The sequence below is a fragment of the Melospiza melodia genome, chromosome 2 (genome assembly GCF_035770615.1).
Source record: "Melospiza melodia melodia isolate bMelMel2 chromosome 2, bMelMel2.pri, whole genome shotgun sequence".
Taxonomy (NCBI): domain Eukaryota; kingdom Metazoa; phylum Chordata; class Aves; order Passeriformes; family Passerellidae; genus Melospiza; species Melospiza melodia.
Window position 1 is genome coordinate 79,349,954 of NC_086195.1, and position 24,096 is coordinate 79,374,049.

The 24,096-nt window shown below is 41.9% G+C and overlaps 1 protein-coding gene across 1 annotated transcript in view; it reads left to right on the plus strand.

Annotated features, from left to right (window-relative positions):
• ZC3H12C (zinc finger CCCH-type containing 12C) overlaps positions 1-21,171 on the plus strand; it is a 43,246-nt gene extending 22,075 nt beyond the window's left edge. The window contains exons 3-6 of the mRNA XM_063148979.1: positions 9,260-9,399; positions 12,076-12,310; positions 13,187-13,293; positions 14,042-21,171. Coding sequence (XP_063005049.1) covers positions 9,260-9,399; positions 12,076-12,310; positions 13,187-13,293; positions 14,042-15,441 — 1,882 coding nt within the window. The 3' untranslated portion in view covers positions 15,442-21,171. The remainder of the gene's footprint in view (positions 1-9,259; positions 9,400-12,075; positions 12,311-13,186; positions 13,294-14,041) is intronic.
• Positions 21,172-24,096: the final 2,925 nt, after the last annotated feature.

Genomic DNA, 24,096 nt, shown 5'->3' on the forward strand with positions numbered 1-24,096 from the left:
GCTGCAAATGCACATTGGTGCCTCATGATCAGCTTGGTGTTCGCCAGAACCCCAATGTACTTCACCTCAGAGTTGCTCTCCAGGTGATCAGCCCCCAGCCTGTAGTGATGATTTGTGTTAGACCTCTGCAGCTGGAGGATTGGCATTTCCCTCTGTTGGATTTGCCGAGGTACATCGTGGACTGTTGCTCTACCCTGACCAGGGTCCCTCTGAATGAGTACACCCATCTGGTGTTCTCCTCCCAGCTGAGCATCCTCTGCAAACTTGCTGAGGGTGGACTCTATTCTGTTATCTAGGTCATTATGAAGATGTTAAGCAATGCATTCCCCTGTGCCAGTCCCTGGAGTACACAGATACTGATTGACCTTCAACTGGACTTTTTACCGCTGATCACCTTTGGGTGCAGCAGTTCAGTCAGATTTCAGTCCATCTCTGCTCTAACTTTGACAGACTAGGGAAGTAGGAGCAGTGAGGCTGTGGTAAGAGAAGGCTGCTACAAGAACAAAGCTGTCAGAAGCTTTGTTAAAGCCACAATAAACAGTGTGTCCACAGCTCTCCTCATCCACTGAAGAAGTCATCTCACCATAAAAGGCTGTGAGGCTGCTCAAGCACATTTCTTCATAAATCCATGCTGACTGTTCCCAGTCATCTTCATCCAATCTACATGCAGAAATGGTTTGCAAGACAATTTACTCCATCACCTTTGCAGGGATCAGGGTGAGGCTGACCAGCTTTGTAGGTCCCTGAATTACCCTTCTCTATCCCCTTAGAATGGAAGGGATATTTGCCCTTTTCTAGACGTTAGGAATATCCCCAATCACCACAACCTTTCAAAAATTGCCAAGAGAGGCCATACAATGTCATTAGCCAGCCCCCTTAACACCCATCAGCCAGGGCCCAGAAGCCTGGCAATATCCCATTTCGCTGTTCCCAAAAGTCACCTGAGAGAAAGTCTTGTCCTGTTACTTTTGCCCAACTTCTGCACTTTGCTTTGGGCCAGTCTTGAGCTTGGCATGAGCAAGCTTTCATCCTTGAAAAATCTGCCTTCTCTCCTGTGCACTCTTCTGCCTGGGATTCTCCTTGGTAGGCCAAAATCTGCTCTCCAGAATTCTGATTTTGTAATCTGATTTTTGCCTTGCTCTTTCTTCACAGGATCTGCCTCTCATGGTCACTGCAGAAGAGGCTGCCCCTGACCTTCCCATCTCAGTCTCTTTCTCCCTTGTTTCTAAGTATGAGGCCCAGCTGGTGCACTTGTTAGGTACTCAGTCACCCTTGTTAAGAAGTTACGGCAAAAGCACTCCAGAAACTTCCTGGATTACTGATGCCTTGCTGTGTTGGTCAGGACAAAAGCATCTTTGCCAACTGGCTGATGGATCCAGTGCATCCCACCTTTTTCTAGAAATCAGTCCTTGATTAGGAAAGCCAGTCCCATGTATGTAAAAGATGAGTCTCAGCTGCTGACACCAGTTGTGCAACCAGTTGTTTGCCCACAGGATCTGCCCTTTCACCTCCAAGAAAATAGGTACTAGTAACTAAGCACTTCAAAAACTGGAAAGATTTCAGCTTTTACATGCAGGAAAGACAGGAGTTCACTTGCAGTTCAATCTTCTTCAGATTTCTGTATGCAAATGTCCAGGATCCTGTTATGTGTAGCATTACACATGTGTAGCATTACAAAAAATTGTCATGGTTTTGTCTTCACTCTTCCAAGCTGTGGCCAAGGAGTTCACTCTGGAATTGCTAAAGGAAAATGGGCCTGTGCCCTAAGTAAGACTGTAGATAGTCTTTTGAGTGGTGTTCTTGGAAGCTTTCTCACACATTATCACAGGAATAGTTTAACTGTGATCTGTATTCTTACTCCCATATTGTTGTAATGCACATACTTGATGATAACATTTACTTTTAGAATTATTCTAGATAATAGCTAGTTTTAATTTTCATTTAAAGGATGTATTTGATGGGGAGGGAAAGTTTTATGGAGAAGGTAAGGATTCTGATGTCCAATAATTCGAGTAGGATGAGATAGCTGTCCTCTTCTGGAAGGCTCAAACACTGTGCTACCCTGTGTCTCCATTCCATGACTAATTAAGGATGCAGTTTCACAAAACATCCGGTGAGTGACACAGAGTGATTTACTTTTAGCCTTGCCTCTATCCCACAGCCAGGCATGCTTTCCTATCTATGTCTCACCTAGTGACTGGGTGGCTGCAAAATGAGTTGATTCACCTTCCTAAATCAGAGAGCAGGGGGAAGGATCAGAAAAGATTATTTTTCCATTTGACATGTTAACATAACCTGATGTTTTTGTCATTGGGAGAACAACTCGATCCAACACAAAGGAGGAAGTTTATGTCTGATTATGTGACTGGATGTTCATATTTGTGGAACTGGTTGCATCTAATGAACTGATGGATTCATGAATTTCTTTTGAGCAGTACAGAAAAAGGCTTGGGTCAGAACAACTTACTCTGGCAAGCCAGAGCCCACATGTATGCCAGTCGTCTGGTGACTACTCCTGTTACAGACAAGCTGTTTTAGCAAACTGTAGATTCAGAAAAACCCAACAGTCATTTTTTCTGCCTTTTGGTAACATTTAGAAAGCTTTCCTTAAACTTTCATATGACACTGCTTGTCATTTGTGCATTAAACTGTAAATGAGTCATCAAATGCATCTTGTGTATATCAAGTTCAAAGCTACAATATGGTCTAAATAATACAAATTGGCTGAAGTTTTAAAAACAAAGAAAACATCCTCTTTCAACTGAATAGCAGAAAGGAGGTTTTGCAAGCTGTGACTTGAAGAATTGCTGTTTAGCTTCCTATAGGATACTTCAAGTCTGGTCTTGTTTTGTCATTCTACCTTTCTTGGTGTTGAGTTAATCTTTTTTCAGAAGAGGAAAGATGCCCACAGTTTAAGCCTTAAACATCAAGGTTTTTTTTTAGAATGCTCTTATAGATGAGACTGATTTTTGTGTGTATATAAACTTAAAATCAGAGCTGAACAGCAAATTGGATAATCCCCTAGAGCTATCGTGGACCTTGATAGTTTTCACTCGGTGTCCTGGGTGCCTTCAGACTTTATTTGCTGACTGTGGATAGAATGTTTTAAATATATATAAAAATTTATGCTGAAAACTTACTGGCAGAAAATAAGTTTGCTTTGCCTACAGAGAGTGCAACATGAAGACAACACTGATGTAAAATTATTTTATTATTTTACTTGCTTTATTATTAGTTTTAGACAACTTTCAGAAGTTTATGGGCAAAGAAATCAAAGTATTTTGATCGTGTTGTTTGGATTTGCAGATTGAAATCAATTGATCTTGTTTTGGTCAATTAGATTCCTCTGAAAACTTTACCCTTGGGATTCTCAGGCCATGGAGGTGATGCATTTCAGCTTCCCTTTCTGGAAAACCTTGGCCTGTGTATTTAAGTGATCCTTGATTGTGCATCATTGCACAAGGGAAAGCACAGCATGAGATAAACAGTGTACTCGTTTTTGTTTGGGAAGAGGAAGATGCTGATTTGAGGAGTTGGTTTTTAGTTAAATACAGTCCCAGTTTTAAGACAGATATTTAACAATTTTCTTCTAGCTTTCATGCCCAGCCATCCTGCCAGCTGTGGATGTTGTATGTGCTTGGTGGCACCAGAAACACACCCAGGCCTGACAGTCATGGGCAGAGCCCCCAGTGCCATTCAGGAGTGGCATTCAGCTGGAGAAAGTGTCACTGGGGTGTCTAACCAGTGTTACATCTCTCTGTTCAGACAACTGAGCCTTGGTCCCGGTGTTAACCCTGAGGCAGGTCATTTGGCTGTAGTAAAAGGTTCACTGATATCCTACTAACACAGAAGGTTCTCCACAACTGCATCCTTTGTGGCAGGACGATGGCTCAGTTGTCTTGTCTATGCCACATGGAGTTTTCACGTGACAATTTAATTGCTCATTTATTTTAACAAACTAACAGTATAGCTGCATTAGCCTCTCCTCAGATTGTGTTGCTGAGTTTGGTAGATGTAGTTGTATCTTGGTACCTTGATTCAGACATTCATCTTTCAGTACTACTATCTATCTATTTTTTTAGTTTATTTTGAGAAGTCACTATAAGGAATAGATAAAAATATTTTTCCAGCAAGTAACAATCACATGGATAGGAGCTTGTCACTGGCAGCTTTGAGTGTAGCTTGTCTTTGCCTGTTTTGACCCCAAGTGCCGAGTGTGTGGCTCGGGCTCTGACAGAGACCCGCGTGCAGTTCTGGCTGGAGACAGCACCTGCTGCACTTGGAGAGTGCTCCAGCACTGGAAGCCCTACAGGCAAACGGTATCTTGTAATATGCAACAGCTTCCAAGGTTTTTTTCTTTAAAACACCTCAAAGAATTGAAGTAATTTGGGCTAATGGAAAAAAAAAACATTTGGCACCTGTTCTATCTGCTTCATGCCAGCACCCAAATATACATATATAGAGGGAGCAATTGCAGGACTGATAGAAGGCTCAGGTTAATGAGAAATGGTTTGGGACAAATGATTCATGTGATTAGGGAATTAGTAGAACTCAAAAAAAAAAGTAATTAAAAAGAGATGAGGCTAGTTACAAAATCAGGCTGCAGGGTTATGAGTCACCAATATGATACAGGATGGAAATTCCTCTCTGTCTGTACTATGGACTGAACAGTCTTCCTCCCAGGATATGATAGAAGAAAATAGGTTGGTAACTCTGTAATAACTTGTAATGGGCAGGTATGTGTTTTGGTTTGTTCTTGCTTTCAATCAATATGCTTTTACATGGTAGGTGTGTGGATGTGTCCAGATTTCAGTTGTTTAAAGACCTGTATGCAGCAGACATTATTGTAGACCTTGCCTCTTGTCATCAATGGCATATTTTCTGTAGCTTTCAGAATCTGAGTGTTGGTTTGGATATTGTATTGGAGGACACTAGAAGTCTTGCAAGTATTCTAAATAGTCTTTTAAGTGTGTATACCACAAGTCTTTCCAAGACAGTCAGTAGGAAATCTAACTTGGGGTCTAGGAAGGTAACAGAAAATGAAAGTGAAGTGTGCTCATCAGAAGTTTTACACTTTTTACTAATTCTCCTAGCTTAAAAAATGCTTGATTGATTTTTCTGCTCAGGAGACATGCTACTTTATTTTCTTTCATTTAAAAATAAAATTTCAACTATCAACAGACCAAATATAAATATGATGGTAAAAGGAATCATTCATATATGATATGAAAAAGAAATAGGTACTTCTAAAGGAATAAACTTTATATTGCAACTGAGAGTGGTAGATGAAATATAGTCATCAAACAGAACCAAAGTACTATAAACCAGTATCTCACCCAGGGCTACAGCTGACTGATCTGAGCTTTCTCATATTCCTAATGATTGGAAGGAGATTTTTTTAAAGAAAGTTTCTTGACAAAGAAGTACAAACATTTCTCATCTTTTTCACAACTAAGAAGAAGGAAAAAAAGTCAGAAGCAGCAGTAGGATTTCAGTCTTTTCACCATATGACGTATCATAAAGCTGACGAAGCACAAAGATCACTAAATGAAGAGCATCAAATCTGCCTGACAACAAAACAAAAGAACAAATTTTAATTGCACATCTCTTTCACAGACTTTCTCACTAATTATTTCAATTCCTTGGAATTTGTATCCGCTCAGATCCGAGCTCAGGCACGTGTCTGAAAAGGAGCAGAAAAAACAGTGAAGATTTATACAAGTTATAAATTCACTTGCTCAGCAGTGCAGAATAGCTGATATGCATTGTAATGCATTCCCCACTTCTGTTTCATACAGTTTAAGTGCATTTAAAACTTCTATTCTGGATGAAAGAATTTTAATACTCTGTACTATGCAATAGAAAACTAAGCAGCTGAACTGCCTGGTTCTCCCTTTGCCTTTAAAAGCATGGCCTGAGCTACAACCTGATGGAAAGCAACAAGCAAGAACATCTTTTTTTTCCAAGAGTCCAGGATTTTTTTCCTGAAATTATTTCTCAGATTTGCGGAAGGAAACATAGAGCTGCTAAAACGTAGTCTAATGCACCACTTTTTCATTGTCAAGAATGAAAAGTGGGTTTATCCACTTGAAACCATGGAGATTGTTTAGAGTAATCACAGTACAGTGATTCCAGTGGAATTTAATAGCTGGAACAAGATCTTCCTGACTGTTTTAAAATGGATTACAATATGTTTATGATTGCACCCAGCCTGCTGATAGCATGAGCAGTAACCTCTTGTCTCAGGCTTTGCAAAGGAGGCCTTATGGCTGCCCCCTGGACACTGAATGTGCACCAAGTGTCCCAATCTTGTGTTTTCAAGGGAAGATGGAATTATACCATGGATTAAATACTATTGCCCATTTTTGCTATGTATTGTGTGCATGTGCACTTTAAGTGTGTCACATCTGTGTGTGGTTTGGTTTCCTACTCCTGGTAAGTTTTGAAATACACAGACATACCACTCTTGCAGCCAAAAAAGCACAAGGATAGTTGTATAGTATAAAACAATGCCTAGAAAAATATTCTGGTCTGTGTTCTATTATTACAGTGTTGTTATGATGTAATACAGTATTGTGTGATGTGATCATAGAAAACAGGGGATGTGTTACTGCTGAGGCCTATAAGTATAGCTGAATAGGATATTGAGGTACATAGATGTATTGTTCCTGACAGTGTTCCTAGTGTAGCCCTGAAGGCACAGAGGATGGGCTTAAACTATCCTTTGAGTGCCCCACGGCAGCTAAAATCTACAAGCTCGAATCATTATGCCTGGCAACAATTGCAGTATCAGAGTACATGCTTATGTTGGCAGATAGTGTCTCCAGTTTCATTACAAGTGGAAGTAGGACACTTTCTCACTTAAATCCAGTTAATGGTAGTGGGCTCTTATTTTCCTTTTTCCTTTTTTTTTTTTCCTCGTTTTGTTTGGGATCTATGACGTTCAACCCAGCCTTTGCTGAGAATGATGCTTTGTAAGAAGTGTTAGCCATGACTCATTCTCTCTTGACTCAGGGGCAAGTGTACGCCACCTCCTTCACAGGCTTCTGAAATCAGAACATTTTTGCAAAAGTGTTCTCACTTTTTCTTTGGCACTTTGTCTATTGCACAATTACTCAAGTTCTCACAATGTCAAGAAGACACAGCAGTGCTATGTTTTAGAAAGGTGGAAAAAGTAGGTACTTACTTTCCTACTGAGGGGGAAGAAGTTTTAAAATAAGTTTCTGGTATTTTATTTACCCGAAGACATGCAAGGAGAAAGGGACTTCTAAAATTCCTGTGGCTGTCTGTCATGATATTGTCCCTTTCACTAATCACAGACAAAGCATTGTCTTTTACCCTTATGGAAAGCAGACTGTGGCATACCTGCTATTCATGACAAGCCAGCCAAGTGAAAGGTGATGGCTTCTTTCCATGCCCCTGTGTTTCTTCTGCTACACAGAGCTGCAAGATTGGGAGGGATGTCACAAAAGTTGTTTGTCTTCTGTGCATGGAGAACCTAGACAGACCTCAGAGGAGCTGTCTGCCTTGTTCTGCAAAGTGTCCCATGAGGAGATCCCAAAATCCATGGCCACACTGTCCCACAGATCAGGGAGAAAGCTTTTACTAACACAGTGCTTAACTGTTCCTAGCTCTAGTTAAGGACTTTTCTGTCCTTATCCAGTGGGACTGTAGTGGGTTGGCTGTGGCTCACCTCCCAGCAGAATGGGAGAGAAAACAGGAGGAGCAGAAGCAAGAAAACCCATGGCTCAAAATAATGACAGGGAGATCACTCATCATGTAATTTTTTATGTCAGGCAGACTCAGCTTGGGGAATTCAATTTAATTTATAGCCAGTTAATATAAATATTTAATTCTAAATCAGGTATTGGGACACAAAAAAGACTAACATTAAAATATTTAGGGGAAAGACTCTCCTCTTTTCCAGGCTTGCTTCACTCCAAGCATGTGTCCTCCTCACTACCTCACCACAGCATCACTCTTACACCTTGTCACAGCTGCAGGTGGCAGTCAGTCCTTTTGGAGCAGCTGTGAGCAGTGCAGGGGACTGGGGTCAGAATGTCACAGTTTTTCTCTGCTGCTCCTTTCCTTCTTGTGCTTTTCCTGTTCTCTAGTGTCCAAGTCCCTCTGGGGGTGTACCTGCTCCTCATGAAGCAGCTCCTCATTCTCATGCCATGGTTTTCTCTCATTCCCATCTCCTGCACTGTGGAGCTGGCTAGAGCTGGGTGTGCCCATCATGGGGCAATCTCAGATTTTTCTCACAGCAACCACCGTGCAGCTCCCTGCTCCCAGAACCTTTCTACAGACACCCATTGGTTGATTGCTGTCCTCCATTTCAGTTATTTCCTATACATGGAAGATTGGTTTGTTCTTCCACAAGCTGCTTTTTTTCTCCAGATTAGCTAAATATGCTTCCTTCAGCCTTTCCCCATAGGTCTCCTTTTACTTTCTTTTGAATCTTTTCCATTTCATCTATGTCTTTATAATGCCATGCCTGAAACTAGATGTAGAAGTAGGGCAAGGACTTGTCTGCCTTTGGAAGATGACATCATCGCGTCTCCTGCCTTACCGCAGACAGTTATTGCACAACAGACACATGTTTTGTTGTGCTTTTGTCTGATCACAATTAATTGTCTCTGCACAGTGTTTTAAATACACGTTAATTTCTCCTTCTGAAGTACATACTAAGCACATTCTTAGTTTTGCCAATGTTGATTTTGGACAGTCTCTCCAGTTTGCCTAATTTGTCCCGTTGAGTGCCTGCCATCCCCTTGGGCTTGGAGGCCTTCTCTTGTCTCATTCCCTGTTCACACAGGACCTTGTGGAGCTCCTGCAGCAGCTGGCTTTGCTGTCCCATCCCCTGCTGCTGTGCACACCTATGCTCCTCTGCTACCATTTCCTAAGCACAGTGCACTCTCATGTTGGTATTTTGGACCTCCTGCTTTCCCTCACCAAGTCGTTGAGCTGCCTGTTACACCCCGTACTTTTGGTTGGGCTATGAGGATTTTTAAAAACCCCTACTTATATTTTTCTTTGCTTGTCAAATGTGTGTACAGGTAATAAACATGTTCGGAAACTCTCTCCCACACTGTTTTGGAAATGACGGCAGTGTTTGGGCAAGGTTCACACAGACTCCCAACTGCCTTTAGAAACCATGGAGCAAGTGAAGAGCATGGCTATGACATCTGCATTTTACTGAGCTCCATTTATGGTCATAGAAAAAGTCATCTAATAAAGATTTTCCATGTGTGTGTTTCAGCCATGGGAACAAAGAAGTATTTTCTTGTCGAGGAATCAAATTGGCAGTAGATTGGTTTTTGGAAAGAGGCCACAAGGATGTTACTGTGTTTGTGCCAGCGTGGAGGAAAGAGCAGTCAAGACCAGATGCTCTTATAACAGGTAAGCTCCATCTTTGCTTGTTTGTTCAGTGCTTTGCCTGGCAGAAGTGCTACTGCTCAAATGAGCAAACCTTCAGCAATGAAAGGCTGTAACAGAGAGCACCTTTGGTGCAGTAATTTCATTGTGATCTATAGGCAGGGAAAAGACAAAGCAATGCCCTCACCAAGTCCTCCTGTTCTGTTCTGATCATCTGCTGAAGTTTCCATACCATTGCTACTTACTTCTTAAAGAATGTAGTTGCCTTTTCTAAAATCTGCTATGTCCGTGCAGCATTAGTAGCAAAGAGGTTTGAAGTTAGTAATTTGTTGAGTATTATTTCTTGTGGAGAGCAGATTCTGCCAGGCTGGCCTGTCACTGCCCATGCTTTGGGGTATGGGAATTATCCAAACAGAAAGGGAATGGTACTCCTCTTTGTCATTACTATTAGCAGATAAACAATTTTTGAAAATTTTAATTTTGAATGTGTTTATCCTAGAAAAAAAAAATCTAATGTGGAAGTATTTATTCCTTCATCAAATTAACAGGTTCTTTGTAAAGGCTGGAGAGACATCCTCCAACTGCCCTAAAGTTGAAATAGAATGGAATTGGGGGTTAAAAAAATCCTAGAAGTTAGAGAGGAGGAAGGGTTTGTTTATTTTAGCAGGAGGAGGCTACACAACTACCATTAAAGGAGGGGAAGTTTTTGAGACTAAGAGCCATAGCTTCTAAAAGAATACAGAAGCATGTTTTGGCTGCCATGTGCATTTTCAAATATCTGGAAAGATCCTCTCAACACTTCATTCCATTTGCTTGATTGCTGCTAGAATAAAGCATGTTAACACAAGGAAACATCTGGAAAGCTGCTGTTACCCTGTCAGCACTGGCAGTGTGGAGCCTTCCTCTTGAAGCCCTTCTCTTTTGCTGTACTGGTGTTTGGGGTGTGAGAAGAACATTGGCTAAGAAATAAAAATTTGACCACTTCTAATTGTGACATCTGCTTGAAGTTTGTGTACGGCTAAGTGCCCCAAAAGGTGTTTCAAGAAAGCAGCAAGGCTAGAATTGACTTAGAAATCAGTTTTCCATGTGTCATCCCTGGAAATGAGAGGAAGATCAGAGCAGGTTATTGTATCTTCTGTAAAAATATTGCATCTTCTGTTTTCCTCTAAGGATGCAGGAAGCCTGTGTGCCACCAGGCGTGTAAAATACCTGGTGCTGACACTCTGTTTCCGGAGATACACACCTAAGATACGCAGCCAGCTGGAGTTCTGAAAAAGCCCTAGGTGACTAACATGGGGATGGTTCTAGACTGTCAGCATTCCTGAGAAGCCTCTTGGATTGAACAAGAGCCTCATCTTTCTTACCAATGCCCACCAGTAATCACATGGCAGATTTTTTTTTATTCTTTCTTAGCAGGGAAAAAAAATCACCTTCCATCTCATTCTCACTCATTGGGGGGGTTGAAATCAAAAAGGTTGTATTTCATTTAAAATCGTGTGCTTTTTCTACTAAGCAAATAAATGCTTGTATCAAATATATTGCTTATATGTAATATTAATGCTGTATTTCTCCCTGTTGGAATTTTTTTTCTCAGATGGAGCATGTTCCCTGTCAAGTTTCTTATGCTACAAAACAGTTGAGTTGAGATCTTAACTATTGCTAATAGCAGTGACTCATATTCACTATGCAAGCATCTGCTGTTTTAGATGTTGCCTAGTTTATTTGTGCATTTTTCCTTCATAGTTTGTCTGCTCCAAGGAGAGTGATAGGTAGGAGAATCAACATAAGGGGTAGGCGCCCCAGTACTTGATACAATGTCCTTTGTAGCCTGAGGTCTGTCTTTCAAAGCTCCTTGGGAACTCCAGGTTCTATAGAGAAAAAAGGGAAAATAAATTCTTTTGGGATATTTGAGTGACAGATTGTGTAGAACAAGAAGGAACTACATAAAATGCTAAATATGCTTATCTAGAAGGTTGAAGAGAAATCTGTCTGGCTTTGATAAGTACTTAAATATACATGTGTAAGCCATCCAAGCAAAGATACAATCTAAACTATTTCTGGTGTTAACAAAAAAAAACCAAACCAAAACAAACCACCACAATTTTTGCTGTTGGTTACAAAATTACATCACATGCCTTTCTGGGGAATGCTGTTAATATGTGCGGAGAGCTTGCTTGTACAGAATATGGGTTTTCTAGTCCTTGTGGGTACCCCCTTCTGTTGATCGGCAGAGACTTTCATGAGACTGTCACATTAATATGAGCTACTGGAATTCTTTCAAAAGATGTTTCTTGCTGGGTTCTACCAAGGATCTTAGTTACAGGAAAACTGTGGCTGTACTTGGATATAGACTTTGCATTCAGTGGTGTTTAAAATGACCCCTTTAGCCAGAGGAGTTTTGCACAGGCATTTCGATAAAATGGCTCTTCTTGTGAGCCATAGGAACATGAACAAGATTCCCTGTGTTAGTCTTAGAGAAATGGTGTGGAGCAGGAGGCTTTGATTTGCTTTTAGGGTTTTTTGAAAGTATTGGCAGAAGACTTCTGACTATAAGTTTAGATATCATATGTGGACTATAACATATAAAACATTTTTAGTCCTAAATGCTTGGATTTTCTTCCTCAAGTCTAATATCTTTAGAGACTAAACAAACTTTTTTCTTTTCTTTCTTGTTTGGCTTTTGATTCTTATTCCTTGTAGATCAAGAAATCTTGCGTAAATTGGAGAAGGAAAAGATTCTTGTGTTCACTCCGTCGCGGCGCGTGCAGGGGAGAAGGGTGGTGTGCTACGATGACCGATTCATAGTGAAGTTGGCCTTCGAGTCAGATGGCATCATTGTCTCCAATGACAACTACAGGGATCTAGCTAATGAAAAGCCAGAATGGAAGAAGTTCATAGATGAACGCTTGTTGATGTATTCTTTTGTTAATGACAAGTAAGTCATTCTGTCTTTACTTGTGACACTGAAATAGAGGAAAGGACAGTTTGAAGATTTGTACAAATTTTTCATCTTACACCCAAATCATTAGGTATATGTAGGAAAACAGGAGGAATAGTCAATCATAAATTTGATCTTCTTACCAGAAGTATTTGAAACTGTTTTTGTAGCAACATTTTTATGTCTTTTTATGCTATTTTTTCCTCTTTGGTGTATGTCAATGTATATTTGATGTATGCTATGGTGTAATATTCGAGCTCTGTTGATATACTGAACCAACATTTCTGAGTGCCTGTGGTTAGACTCCTAAGTCCTAGAGTCATAGAAGAACCCAAATTGGAATGAACTTCAGGGGGTCTGTAGTTCAACTGTCTGATTAGATCCATCTGTAGTAACTCTACCCCAGCCTACAGATCCACTGCAGTTCCTGCTGGTGTCTTTGTGTAGTGGGAGGCACTCGGTGCTCCCCTAAGCAGGCACTTGTGTTAAGGTGCCTGAATGCTGATGCAAGAATCGGCAGAGTTTTGCAAAGCTAGTAGTGGTGTTTTAAGAAATGGCTGCCTGTATTGCACCCTTACTTTTGATTTTGGGATGGGTTATTTGCAGCCCTGCTTTGCCACAAAGCATCAGCTGAGCTGGACCAGAGGTGTCCTTAGCAGTCTAGAGGTGTCCACACAGTCTGTTCCTGTGACCCACCTCTAAGACAGTACCTGCAGCAGAAAGGTGGCTTTCCAAAACTGCTCTTGAGGTTCCCGGATTTAAAAACATCAGATGGCAGGTTATGGTGTAGCACAGTTATGAGGTTCTTGGTCATTGCATGAGAAATATGAAAAGGCTTGTTTGCTTCCATAATACTTTGTTCTTTCTTTGTAGATTTATGCCTCCTGATGATCCTCTTGGCCGCCATGGTCCAAGTCTGGACAATTTTCTTAGGAAGAAGCCTATTGTGCCAGAGCATAAGAAGCAACCATGTCCATATGGTAATTTGATTTAACCCATCAAATTTTATGGACTGGGACTGGGGACCAACATCCTGCTTTATTTTGACACTGCCAAAACTGTTTAAAATGCTTTAACATTGGTTTTAATATTGTTATCGTAGCCTGAGATGGGTTGAAATGCTGAGCTGATGGTGGAAACTGGAGCGATTTTTTCATGTGTTACTTAAAAAACATTTCTGTCTACCAGTTGAACTAAAGAAGCAACTTAATTAATCATTCATTAGAATAAATCCAAATCAGCACCTAAATTCTGCAGGTTCCAGAAGCCCGTTTCTAGTGTCATGAAATATTGAGGTTTTCTTCCAGAGAATTAATTGAGTTATCTGAAGTTTAGCTACTGAGCATTCCTACAGGCATCTTGACTGAGCGGAAACCTGCTGGCCTTATGGCTGTGGGACTTCCCAATTAAGTTTTCTTTCTGTATATTGCCTTGGCTCAACACAGCAGGTACAGCCTCCCTGGCAGTGCCACATCCAGCTCAAAACTTGGCTGGTAGAGTTGGTCTGCATTCCCAGAGCACCAGCTGCAGGACACTGCCACCGCCTCTTTTTTCCCCACAAAACAGGAGAGCAGCTCTTAGAGCACACCCTGTGTTGCACAAAACCAATCTTGTTTGCAAGTTCTTTCAAATCAACAGTAAAACTTCAAATGAGGGGCATTTCTGTTATTTGATGGCTAACAGATTTTGTTTGAAGTTTTTAAAATCTGATTATATTTGTATTAATAGGGAAGAAATGTACCTATGGACACAAATGCAAATACTATCATCCAGAAAGAGGAAATCAGCCTCAGCGATCCGTAGCTGATGAACTCCGTGCCATGTCTAGAAGCACAGCTGCCAAAACTACGAGTGAAGGAGGACTGGTTAAAAGCAATAGCGTTCCCTGTAGCACTAAAAGCGAGGGCACTTCAGAGCTGAAGCGCGCTGCTCCAAAGAGGCAATCGGATCCTAGTATAAGGACTCAAGTCTATCAGGACTTGGAGGAAAAGCTTCCCACCAAAAACAAATTGGAAACCAGGTCTGTACCTTCTTTAGTTAGCATACCAAGTTCCTCTGCTGGAAAACCCCAAAGTACTGCACCTTTAACTAACGGCCTTCCATCCGGAGTTCACTTCCCACCTCAGGATCAAAGACCACAGGGACAGTATCCTACAGTGATGATGGCAACCAAAAATCATGGAACACCAATGCCTTATGACCAGTATCCAAAATGTGAGTCTCCGGTGGACGTAGGGTATTACTCTATGCTGAGTGCATATTCAAATCTCAGCATATCGGGACCGCGTAGTCCCGAGAGGCGCTTCTCCCTGGACACAGATTATCGGATTAGCTCCGTAGCTTCCGACTGCAGCAGCGAGGGGAGCGTCAGCTGTGGCAGCAGCGATTCCTACGTGGGTTACAGCGACCGCTCCTACATGAGTTCTCCTGACCCGCAGCTGGAGGAGAACTTGAAGTGCCAGCACATGCACGCCCACGGCCGCCTTAACGCTCAGCCCTTCCTGCAGAGCTACCACGAGCCCCTGGCTCGAGTGCAGAGCTACAGTCACGAAGAACCAAAGCACCACCACAAATCTCCCATCCCGTACATGGCTGTGCATCTGCAGCACGCAGCAGTCGGGGCTCGCTCCAGCTGTCCCAACGAGTACTCCGCGCCTCAGAGCTCGCCTCATTCGAAGGCGCTGCACCTGGGGAGAGCCCTGGTGTCCACGAGGATAGACAGCATCTCAGATTCGCGCCTGTACGAAAACTCCCCCTTAAGACACAGGAAGCCTTACTCTGGCCAGGAAGGGCTGGGAGGCTGGGATAGGCAGAGTTACGGCATGGATGCCTACGGCTACCGCCAGACGTACTCCTTGCCCAGCAACCCCACGCAGCCGTGCTACGAGCAGTTCGCCTTCCAAAGCCTTCCCGAGCAGCAGGAGCAGCCCTGGCGCGTCCCTTACTGTGGAATCCCCCCGCAAGACCCCCCAAGGCTCCAAGACACCCGGGAGAAGGTTTACATTAACCTCTGCAACATCTTCCCCCCCGATCTCGTGCGCATGGTGATGAAGAAGAACCCTCACGTGACGGACGCTCAGCAGCTCGCTGCTGCCATCTTAGTGGAGAAATCTCAGCTAGGTTATTGAGAGATGACGCATCTTTGTGGTGTCTCGTAGTTTTCAGCTCAGCTCTAAGGCTGAGGGAGGTTTGCTACAATAGCATTTGGGATCTCCTTCTCAGCAAGGAGGTTATATAGTAATCCGTTTATGTGAAATACTGTATCATGGAGTCTGTATGTATAGCCCCATGCATTGGAAGTACCAGATAAGTTTTGTGTTCTAGTTTGAAAATTTTTAAATGGCTATTTTCACATCTGGAGGATGTTCCAGTTTAAATTAATATATATATATATATTAAAAAAAAAATCTGTAGTCTCTGGTTATAATCTTTGGTGCATCAGGGGTTTATATGCAGCACTTTCTTATCATTGTTACATTTTGTTGGGATTTTTAGTTTCATTTTTTAACTTGCTGGATGCTTATCCTTGGGCTGTGAGATATTAACCTGCAGAATGAGGATTTTGCTACTTCTGGCAGGGAATTTTCAAGCCAATTTTCAAGCCAAGTTTCTGAACTTTTTAAACCGCCACGAGTATGTCTGATGTATGTTTGTTTGTTTTTGTGAGCTTTTTTGTGCTGTAATCACCTGTTTGTAGAAAACAAAGATTTCCTACAGCACTGACTTCATTTTTTGAAACAAATAACTAAGTTAACAGTTAACAGTGAAATGGGTAACAATATATTGGTAATTTATAGTATGGCACTTTTCGTTGCTTTCTTTGTTTTGCCTAAATAGTTACATGTTTTTGTTGATGCAGTCAATTAGTAAGATCAGATGCAAACAGAGGGGGAAAAGATTTTTTTTTAATTATTTATGGATATATTTAAAGCCTTATTGCCTGATTTTCAGAGGTACTGAGAATTTGCAGCCCCCTTGGGAGCTAAGAGAAACTGCAAATGCTCAGAACCACCCCAAGCCAGGCTGCCCTGTTTCAGTTCCCGTGTGTTGTTACCCAGCTCTGTGTATCTCTGGTCAGTAGATGGGGACCTGAAACAGTAGGGCCCTGTTTAGTTGTTTTATATGTTTTTCTTTTGTATTGCTGCACAACTGTACTGGATAAAATATGCTTTTCATAAAGTATTTACCTGTTTTTAAATGAATTTAATTATCTCAATGCAAGTTTTGTATTTAAGATACTGTTTGATTTTTCTTGCTATTTATCAAGGATGGCCTGAAAAGGTTTTGTGTGTTCAGGATATGCAACATTTATTATCTGCACTATGGTAATGATATTGTAACTCAAAATGATAACTTAAACTTTTTTTTTTTTTTGGCTGGGGAGGGGAGGGTTGTGGGGAGAGAAGATACCATATGTGTTCCTGGAGTTAGTTTTTTGCTTTTTGCATTGTGTAGGCCTGATTCTTGCCACAAATAGTGTAGTTTTAGAAACAGACAAGCCAAGTCTGTTTTAGCATTAGTAAGGGATATTTCTGGTTTAAAGTCATGGGTTTTACTAGCACCTCTTAAGCTTTTTTTAATATATATATGAAAAATAGAAATAGTTTTTGCAATTGATGTCAGATATACTTCCATGACGTGATCAGTTGCCAACAGTTTTAGGTTTCCATCCATTGCAATGATGTTCAGTGTTAAAAAAATGTCACTCGTTTACACTATTACAGCTGATAATTTTGGTACACTTGCTGGAGTTTTAAGTAAGGCCCTGAAGAACCAGAAAGTACCTTTTACTGTTGATACAAATTGTATCTTTTTAACTGAGAACTATTTTGATTTGTAGATTAGAAACACAAATGTAAAATTATAACTAGTCTTTTGGGCAACATTTTATCCCTTATTTAAAAATTAGAGATTTCAGACATAGAATAGATTTAGGGAAGTAAAAGTAGGTATTTATTTAGGTGTCTGTCTCAATTTCACATACTAAAACAAAAAAATAGACTATTGGCATCTTCTTCCTTCTAAAATCTTTGTAGTGGGAACTCACTAAAATAAAGGTAAAATGCTGCCTGAAAATGATGTCCAAGCACTTTTGAATACGAAGACATTTTCACTACTTGTGTGACACCGTGTGTTGCAGCAAGTAGGGTTTGGGTATACAGTAAATGCTTCTAAAGAGCATTGTGCTATAGGCATATCCAATAATCTGAACCATGTTCAGCAAACCAATTCAGGACATGGTGCTCCTGCAGCTTCCGCTGCCAGAGTGCTGCAGGTTCTGCCATTGCCTGTCCCCATGGCATGGCCAGAGGGGCTCTACACCATCTGTCCTGCGTTGTCAGTTCAGGGAGAAGACCTCTTCACCTGTGGCAACAGTTTTTCCCTGGATTTGGTTGGTCACCATCCGTAGAGCATGTTTTAATGTAGAGATTGATGCAGCGCTGACGCTGAGGTTCGGACTGGGAAATAGGTCTCATCTTAGTTGTATGCTAAGATTTGGTTAAACTGAATTACACTGAAGTACTACACCATAGTGTAGATGCAGCTGTTTTAATAATGCAGTTATTGTGTTTGTGGTTTTAATGGGTTTCTACGTTTATTTTTTGTGTAGGTATTTACTTCTGCCAAAAGTTCAATTCCTTTAAGCATGAACTGAAAGGTGCATATGTAATAGAAGTGTTTTGTGGTTTTTCCTGTGGTGTGGGCACCAGGCTGCTCCTGCCATGCACATGTCACAGTCTGGCCTAGAGCAGGGGCTCAGCAGGCTTGGCCACTGGGATATCCGTGTGAGGAGCTGCCCAGGCTGAGTTACCGGTGTCCATTGCCTCAGCACACAGCCAGGGCAGTGCTGAATCCCCAGAGGGTGGTGATCCCTAGGAATTCTTGTGATAGGTTCTGTGCTTTGCACCCAAGCACTGAAAATGCTTTAAAAATACAAGAGCAGGAGTAATTTGGTGGATTTTAATGTTGTGCAATGATGTGCTAGTTCCCCTTAGACTCGCTTATGTTGGGTAAAGGAAATTTACTGTGGACAAAATATTTGCCTTGATACTTCCTTTTGTTTTGCTGTGGTAACGGAGGAATTGTGTGTGAACATCTCCATAATGAGATCAGTCTATATCTGTAACAACTTCTGAAGAGTACACCAGTAACAAACATGGATGCAGTGATTGATACTGGTCAAATACTACCTTTGTCTATGTACTTGCATTGATGCAAATAACTGAGCTGTAACCTCCCATGATCCTTAAATAGCAGAGCTAATTCAGTGATGCTCTCTTGGCCCCAGCTGAGTGCCAGAGATGCAATGAAGGATTTAGTACCTTCAAGTTGGAGCTGTCCCTCAGCTAAGAAGAGGGCAAAACTTCCCTTTGTCCTCGGTACTTGAGAGTTGTTTTGATACTTAGCAGAAACTCTGTATTTATAGATAAAATCCCAAGCTGTTACAACTGCATCAGTACTAGTATATTGATATACAGTATTTTTAATGCACATACATTAGGTATCTCCTCATAACTGTTTTCAATACAACAACATGTTGCAAGTATTTAAGAGTTTTTAAGTATGTCCTGTAGGTAACTAACTTTGAGCTAAATATACCCAGGCTATGACAGTATTAATCACTTTGTTGTTTTTTATTTTTTCAAATATGTGTAATATATATATATATTTGTATATATACACACATATATTTGGCAAGTGGGTTTAAGACACTGCTAATGGTCTGAGGTAAGGTCATACCTTTCCAGGTGTCCCATTTTCTTTGGTATGTCTGAATTGTAGCTTGGTCCTGCATTGCAGCTCTGATGTGTTCATGTGACACTGAAGAGAGAAGGCGAGGGGGGCCGGGGAAGCCCTCGAAGGAGACTCCTGCAGCCTCGGCAGGGGCGGATGTAGCTGAGATGTTGATGAACTTCTGCTGTGAAAGTTGTAGCTGATGGGGAACACCTTCCCAGAAATACCCAAGCTGCCAGTGTAAACCAGAGTACCTCACTTGGAAGGGGACCCTGGGGGCCTTTGCCCCAGCAGGGTGAGCGCCGGAGGACTGAATGCCTTGGGGGAGAGATGCTGCAGCGTCTTGCCACAGTAAGAGACTACCAAAACATTTACCAGCTTTATCAGTTGATGGCTTGACCAAGGTGTTTTCAATGTGTAGAGCTTGAAAAATGAGACACAATGTTTTCCTGCTCTCTGGGGCATTTAGAAAAATACCCAACTGACTTTTCATTGCTACTGAAAATTTAAAATACTGTGCAATTAAAAAGATGGTTAAAAAAAACCCTTAGAAATTATTTATTTTTATTTACAGTGTGACTCGCTAATTTATTCCTTGCATTATAAGGCCATGGTGAAATGCTGTTTGTTGAAGTTTTTTTATCATAGGAACTAAAACTGCTGAGAAGACAAACCAATAGATTTAAACTTAAAATTCTATGGCCTTGTTTTGTTTTCTGTAAAAGGGCTGAGGTTTTCTAAATGTCAAATCACATGTTTTATATACTTTGTAAATTTTAGAGAGGCATAGTTTAAGAATTTTGTTCAAATTAAAAATGTTTGGGCACATTGTTTAGGCTAATCATGTAACTGAACCTAGAATCATCTGTATTAAATGGTTTTTCCAGCTAACCTTTTGCTCAGTAACACAAGAGATGTTCATATTTCATCTTTAGATGTTCTAGAATACATTTCTTAAGGCTTCATCAGAAGCTACAGACCTAGGCACCCAATCACCTAGGAAATGCACATTTGCATGGGAAGCATCCTGCAGAGTGCTGGGTTTTCCTTGCCATGCAGTACAGGGAGATGTGCTGGTGCATATCAAGTCTCTCATAGATGCTTATAGAGGCACTACCAAATACCATGTGTGGTTCATAGTTATCAGTGTGCTTAAAATAATTTTCTACCTTCCATTTTCAGGTCTTAAAGGGTTGTCATAACTTGTGCTTGGAGTGTTCATCGCTCTGTCTACCCTTTAAGCTAAATGATTGCAATAGTTCTCGTTCCCTCACACACATGGGAGGGCCCAGACTCCCCAACACCAACACCTGCACCTGACTGCAGCAGAAGCAGAGGTGTGGGCTGGTTCAGTGGTGTGAGAGAAGCTGAGTCAGAGCTGTGTGTGTAAGTGCAGCTGGGCTGGGACCTTGAGGAGCACAGCTGAGAGCTGCCTCCTGCCAAGCACAGGGGAGACCTCACTGGTGCTGACAGGTCATTCAGCCAGGATTGCCCTTTGCAGGCTTTGGGAACACCTACAAACCAAATTTACTTAGATGTTTAAGCACATCCATCCTCTCTTTTTCAAACTATAACAATCTACTCTTTGCCTTATAAAACAAAACCTCTCTGCTTTTTTTGTTTTTTTGTAGAACAACCCATTTTCTTTTGGGTTTTTTCTCAGATAAATTAACCCTGTGAGATTTTCTCTCAGATAAATTAACCATGTGAGATTGGCTGGTTCATTACTTTTTATTTATCTAAATGACATTCTTAATGAAACTGAAATTTAAGAACTGCTTTCCCAGCATACAGTAGAGTATCCTGTGAGGAAGCAATGCAGATACAGCAGCAATAATTGTATTTTGTAGCTCTTTTCCAAGTCATTATCTCTGTATTTGTGTTGAGTAGGTGAGATTTTAATATTGTCCTGAAGTCTACTGTGGCAAAACCATTAGCTAAAAGTAATGTTGGGGCTACTTGAGAAAGCAGTTGTCAAACTGGCTCTTCATTCCCTCACTGGTTGTTCTGTACTGTTTCTGATGTGACTATCACATCTTAAAACCACCTCTAAACCATACAAATAACCATGTAAATGGATTCTGCTTTTAGAGAAAAAAATAAAGATTAATTTTCCTCATTGATGGGCTGGTTTTGTTTCATAAAAAAAATCTCTAGAGCAGTTAGCAGTGAGTTATAGACAGCTTTGTGTTCTTAGGTGCACAAAACCTGCAACAAAACTGCTCACTTTGAGTAAACTGGAACAGTTTCAGAAATAGAATCATAGAAAGGTTTGGTTTAGATGGGACCACAGAGATCATCCAGTCCCAGCCCCCTTGCCATGGGCAGAGACACCTTTCACTGGACCTGGTCAGCCTGGCCTTGGACATCACCAGGGATGGAGCACCCACAGCTTCCCTGGGCAGCCCATTCTAGTGCCTCACCACTGTCACAGTGAAGAATTTCTTCCTAACATCTAATCTAAACCATTGTCCCTTGTCCTGTCTGCCCATACAAAGAGTGCAATCCCTCCTATCTGTAATCTCCCTTAAGACCCTAGAAGGTGCTGTAAGGCCTCCCAGGAGCCTCTCTTCTCCAGGCTGAACGAACCCAACCTTCTGGGTTGTCTTCACAGGGAGCTGCTCCACGCCCTCTGATCATCTCTGTGCCCCTCTGCACCTGCTCATACAGGTGAGCTGAGGACCCAGAGGTGGATGCAGCAGCATTGCAGGTGGGTTCTCACAATCCCCTCCCTTGCCCTGCTGCCCACAGACAGGATACAAGTGGCATTCTGGCCTATGAGGCCACGTTGTTGACTCGTGTCCAGCTCTTCATCCACAAACAACCCCTGATCTCCACAGGGCTTCTTTCAGTAAGTTCTCCTGGTCTGTACTCGTGTCTAAGGTTGCTTGGACCTACCTTGCACCTGGACTTGTTGAATTTCCCTCTGGAGGCTTCCTACCCTCCAGGGATGTCAGCTGCACCACCCAGTGTGGTGCCACATGTAAACTTGCTGAGGATGCTGCCAAGATCTTAAAGAGCAGCAGTCCCAGGACCGAGCTGTGAGGGACACCATCCATCACCAGCCTCCACCTGGACATTAAGGCACTGACCACTCTGGCTGCACCAATCCAGCCAATTCTTTATCTCCTGAACAGACCAGCCATCCAATACACATCTCTCTAACTGAGAGAGAAGGGTGTCACATGGGACCATACATAAACATGTATGATTATAGATTATCAGTTCATTTTTAATGTAGTAATTTGTACTTGCTAGGCTCTTTCCCTTCATTTTGCTTGCCAAGAAAAAAGGCTCTGGAGTCAAGAAGACACATCACTCATTTATAGTGGCAAATTTTGGACTTAGACATTGTGCCCGTGGACCTACTCTCCTCTTAGGTACTCCTCCATATTTATTTGTCTTCCATTGCATAATTGTTAGTGCGGCCTAGCTCTGGATAGTGCAGGGGTAAATAGAGCAGGATAGAATTTAGAATAGAATGGTTAAGAACTATTCTAGTGAGTGCAAAGACTGCATTTTTCTGATCTGCTGCTGGACACTGAGTACTTCTGTTGCCCTCTTGTCAGAACTCAGGCTGGGGCAGTGCTGGCCCAGGTGCTCCCATTGCCTCCAGCTCAGCTGAGCCCTTATATTCTCCACATAGAAACACATAATTTTTTCTGAATTACGCTGTTTGAATTGTCACAGCTACTTTTCATTAAATCAGTGCTTGGAGCTTCAGCTGAAAGGAATCTGAGTGGATGATCACATCTCTGGTGGAAAGAGATGGATCCACGGTCCGAGGTGAAGTTTCCTTGGCTGCTGATCTGCACAGCCCAGAGTTACTGGTTCCTTTGGCCAGGTGCTTAAAGTCTCTAAAGTATTTTTGTTGTGTCTTTACATGATGGATCCAGAAACCTTCTATTTGCAGTAGAAGAGAAAAATCAAATAACGTCTCCTGTGTATCCTTTGTAATTCCTTATTATTTTTAAAAGTCATATTATTCACCTGGCAAGAAAATGCAATTTCATAGGGCAAAAATCCCTCAAAGCACAAGGAAAGGAAGCGTTCACTTCATGGGATCAGAGCTATGAATTACTTCTGCTGCATTTCCAGTCTGAGCAGAGCTGTCCCAAGATCCTACACGTCTCATGATGCTCTGTCCTGCTCCACTTGCTCTGCAGCCTCCACTCCAGCAAGTTCAGAAGATGTGTTGCTTTCCCTGCAAGTCCCTATTCTCTCAAAGGCATTGCTTAGGGCAAAAGAAAAGGAAAAGCCACATCATCAGTTTCAGATGCAGAAGAAACTGACAGTGCTGCTGACACTGTGCTGTTCCAAAGCTCAGAGCTGTGACTCCTGAGAGCTGAGGAGCAGATGGTGGGGTTGGGTGGATAACCAACAACAGCCATCAGCTCATGGTCCCTGCAAAGAGTGAGAGGTAGCAGGGCCCGGGGCATGTCCAGAGTTTGGACTGTAAGACCAGTATAAAATGGAATGGACAGATTATCATCTGATATTATATTCTCTGTTACTAAGTTTTTTGGCACACTGAAGCTATTTTCTAAAAAATAGCTGCTCACTTCCCTGACTCTCAGCTGTAGGAGGCTCCAGTTCCTGAGCTGTGGGATGCTGGCTGACCATCATGCTTCTCTCTCCTGCAAGGGGGCCAAGCACCCCCAGAGCCCAGCTTCCAGCCACAAGTGGTTGTAAAGATCACCCACTCTGTTCCACACAGGGTGTTCAGCAGCAGCAGCAGCAGTGTTAAACCCTGAGGGAAGGGCAGTAGAAGTGCTGTGGCTGAGCTTGACCGAGGAACTGCTTTAAACATCCCTATTCCAGCTGTAACTCTTGTCTTCAGTGAGACCTCACAGCCACAACCACACTTACACTCATTCCTCATTTTGGAAGAAACTGATGTGCTGGATAATTAGGAGTTACAAAGCCACAATTGTGATTTGCCATGTCCCTAAACTTGCTGGTTTCTTCATTGGTGATTTACTGGCACAGGATGGATTTCAGTTTTTCAGATTGTTTCAAGAATACCAGCTAAACTACTGTCTTTTTTT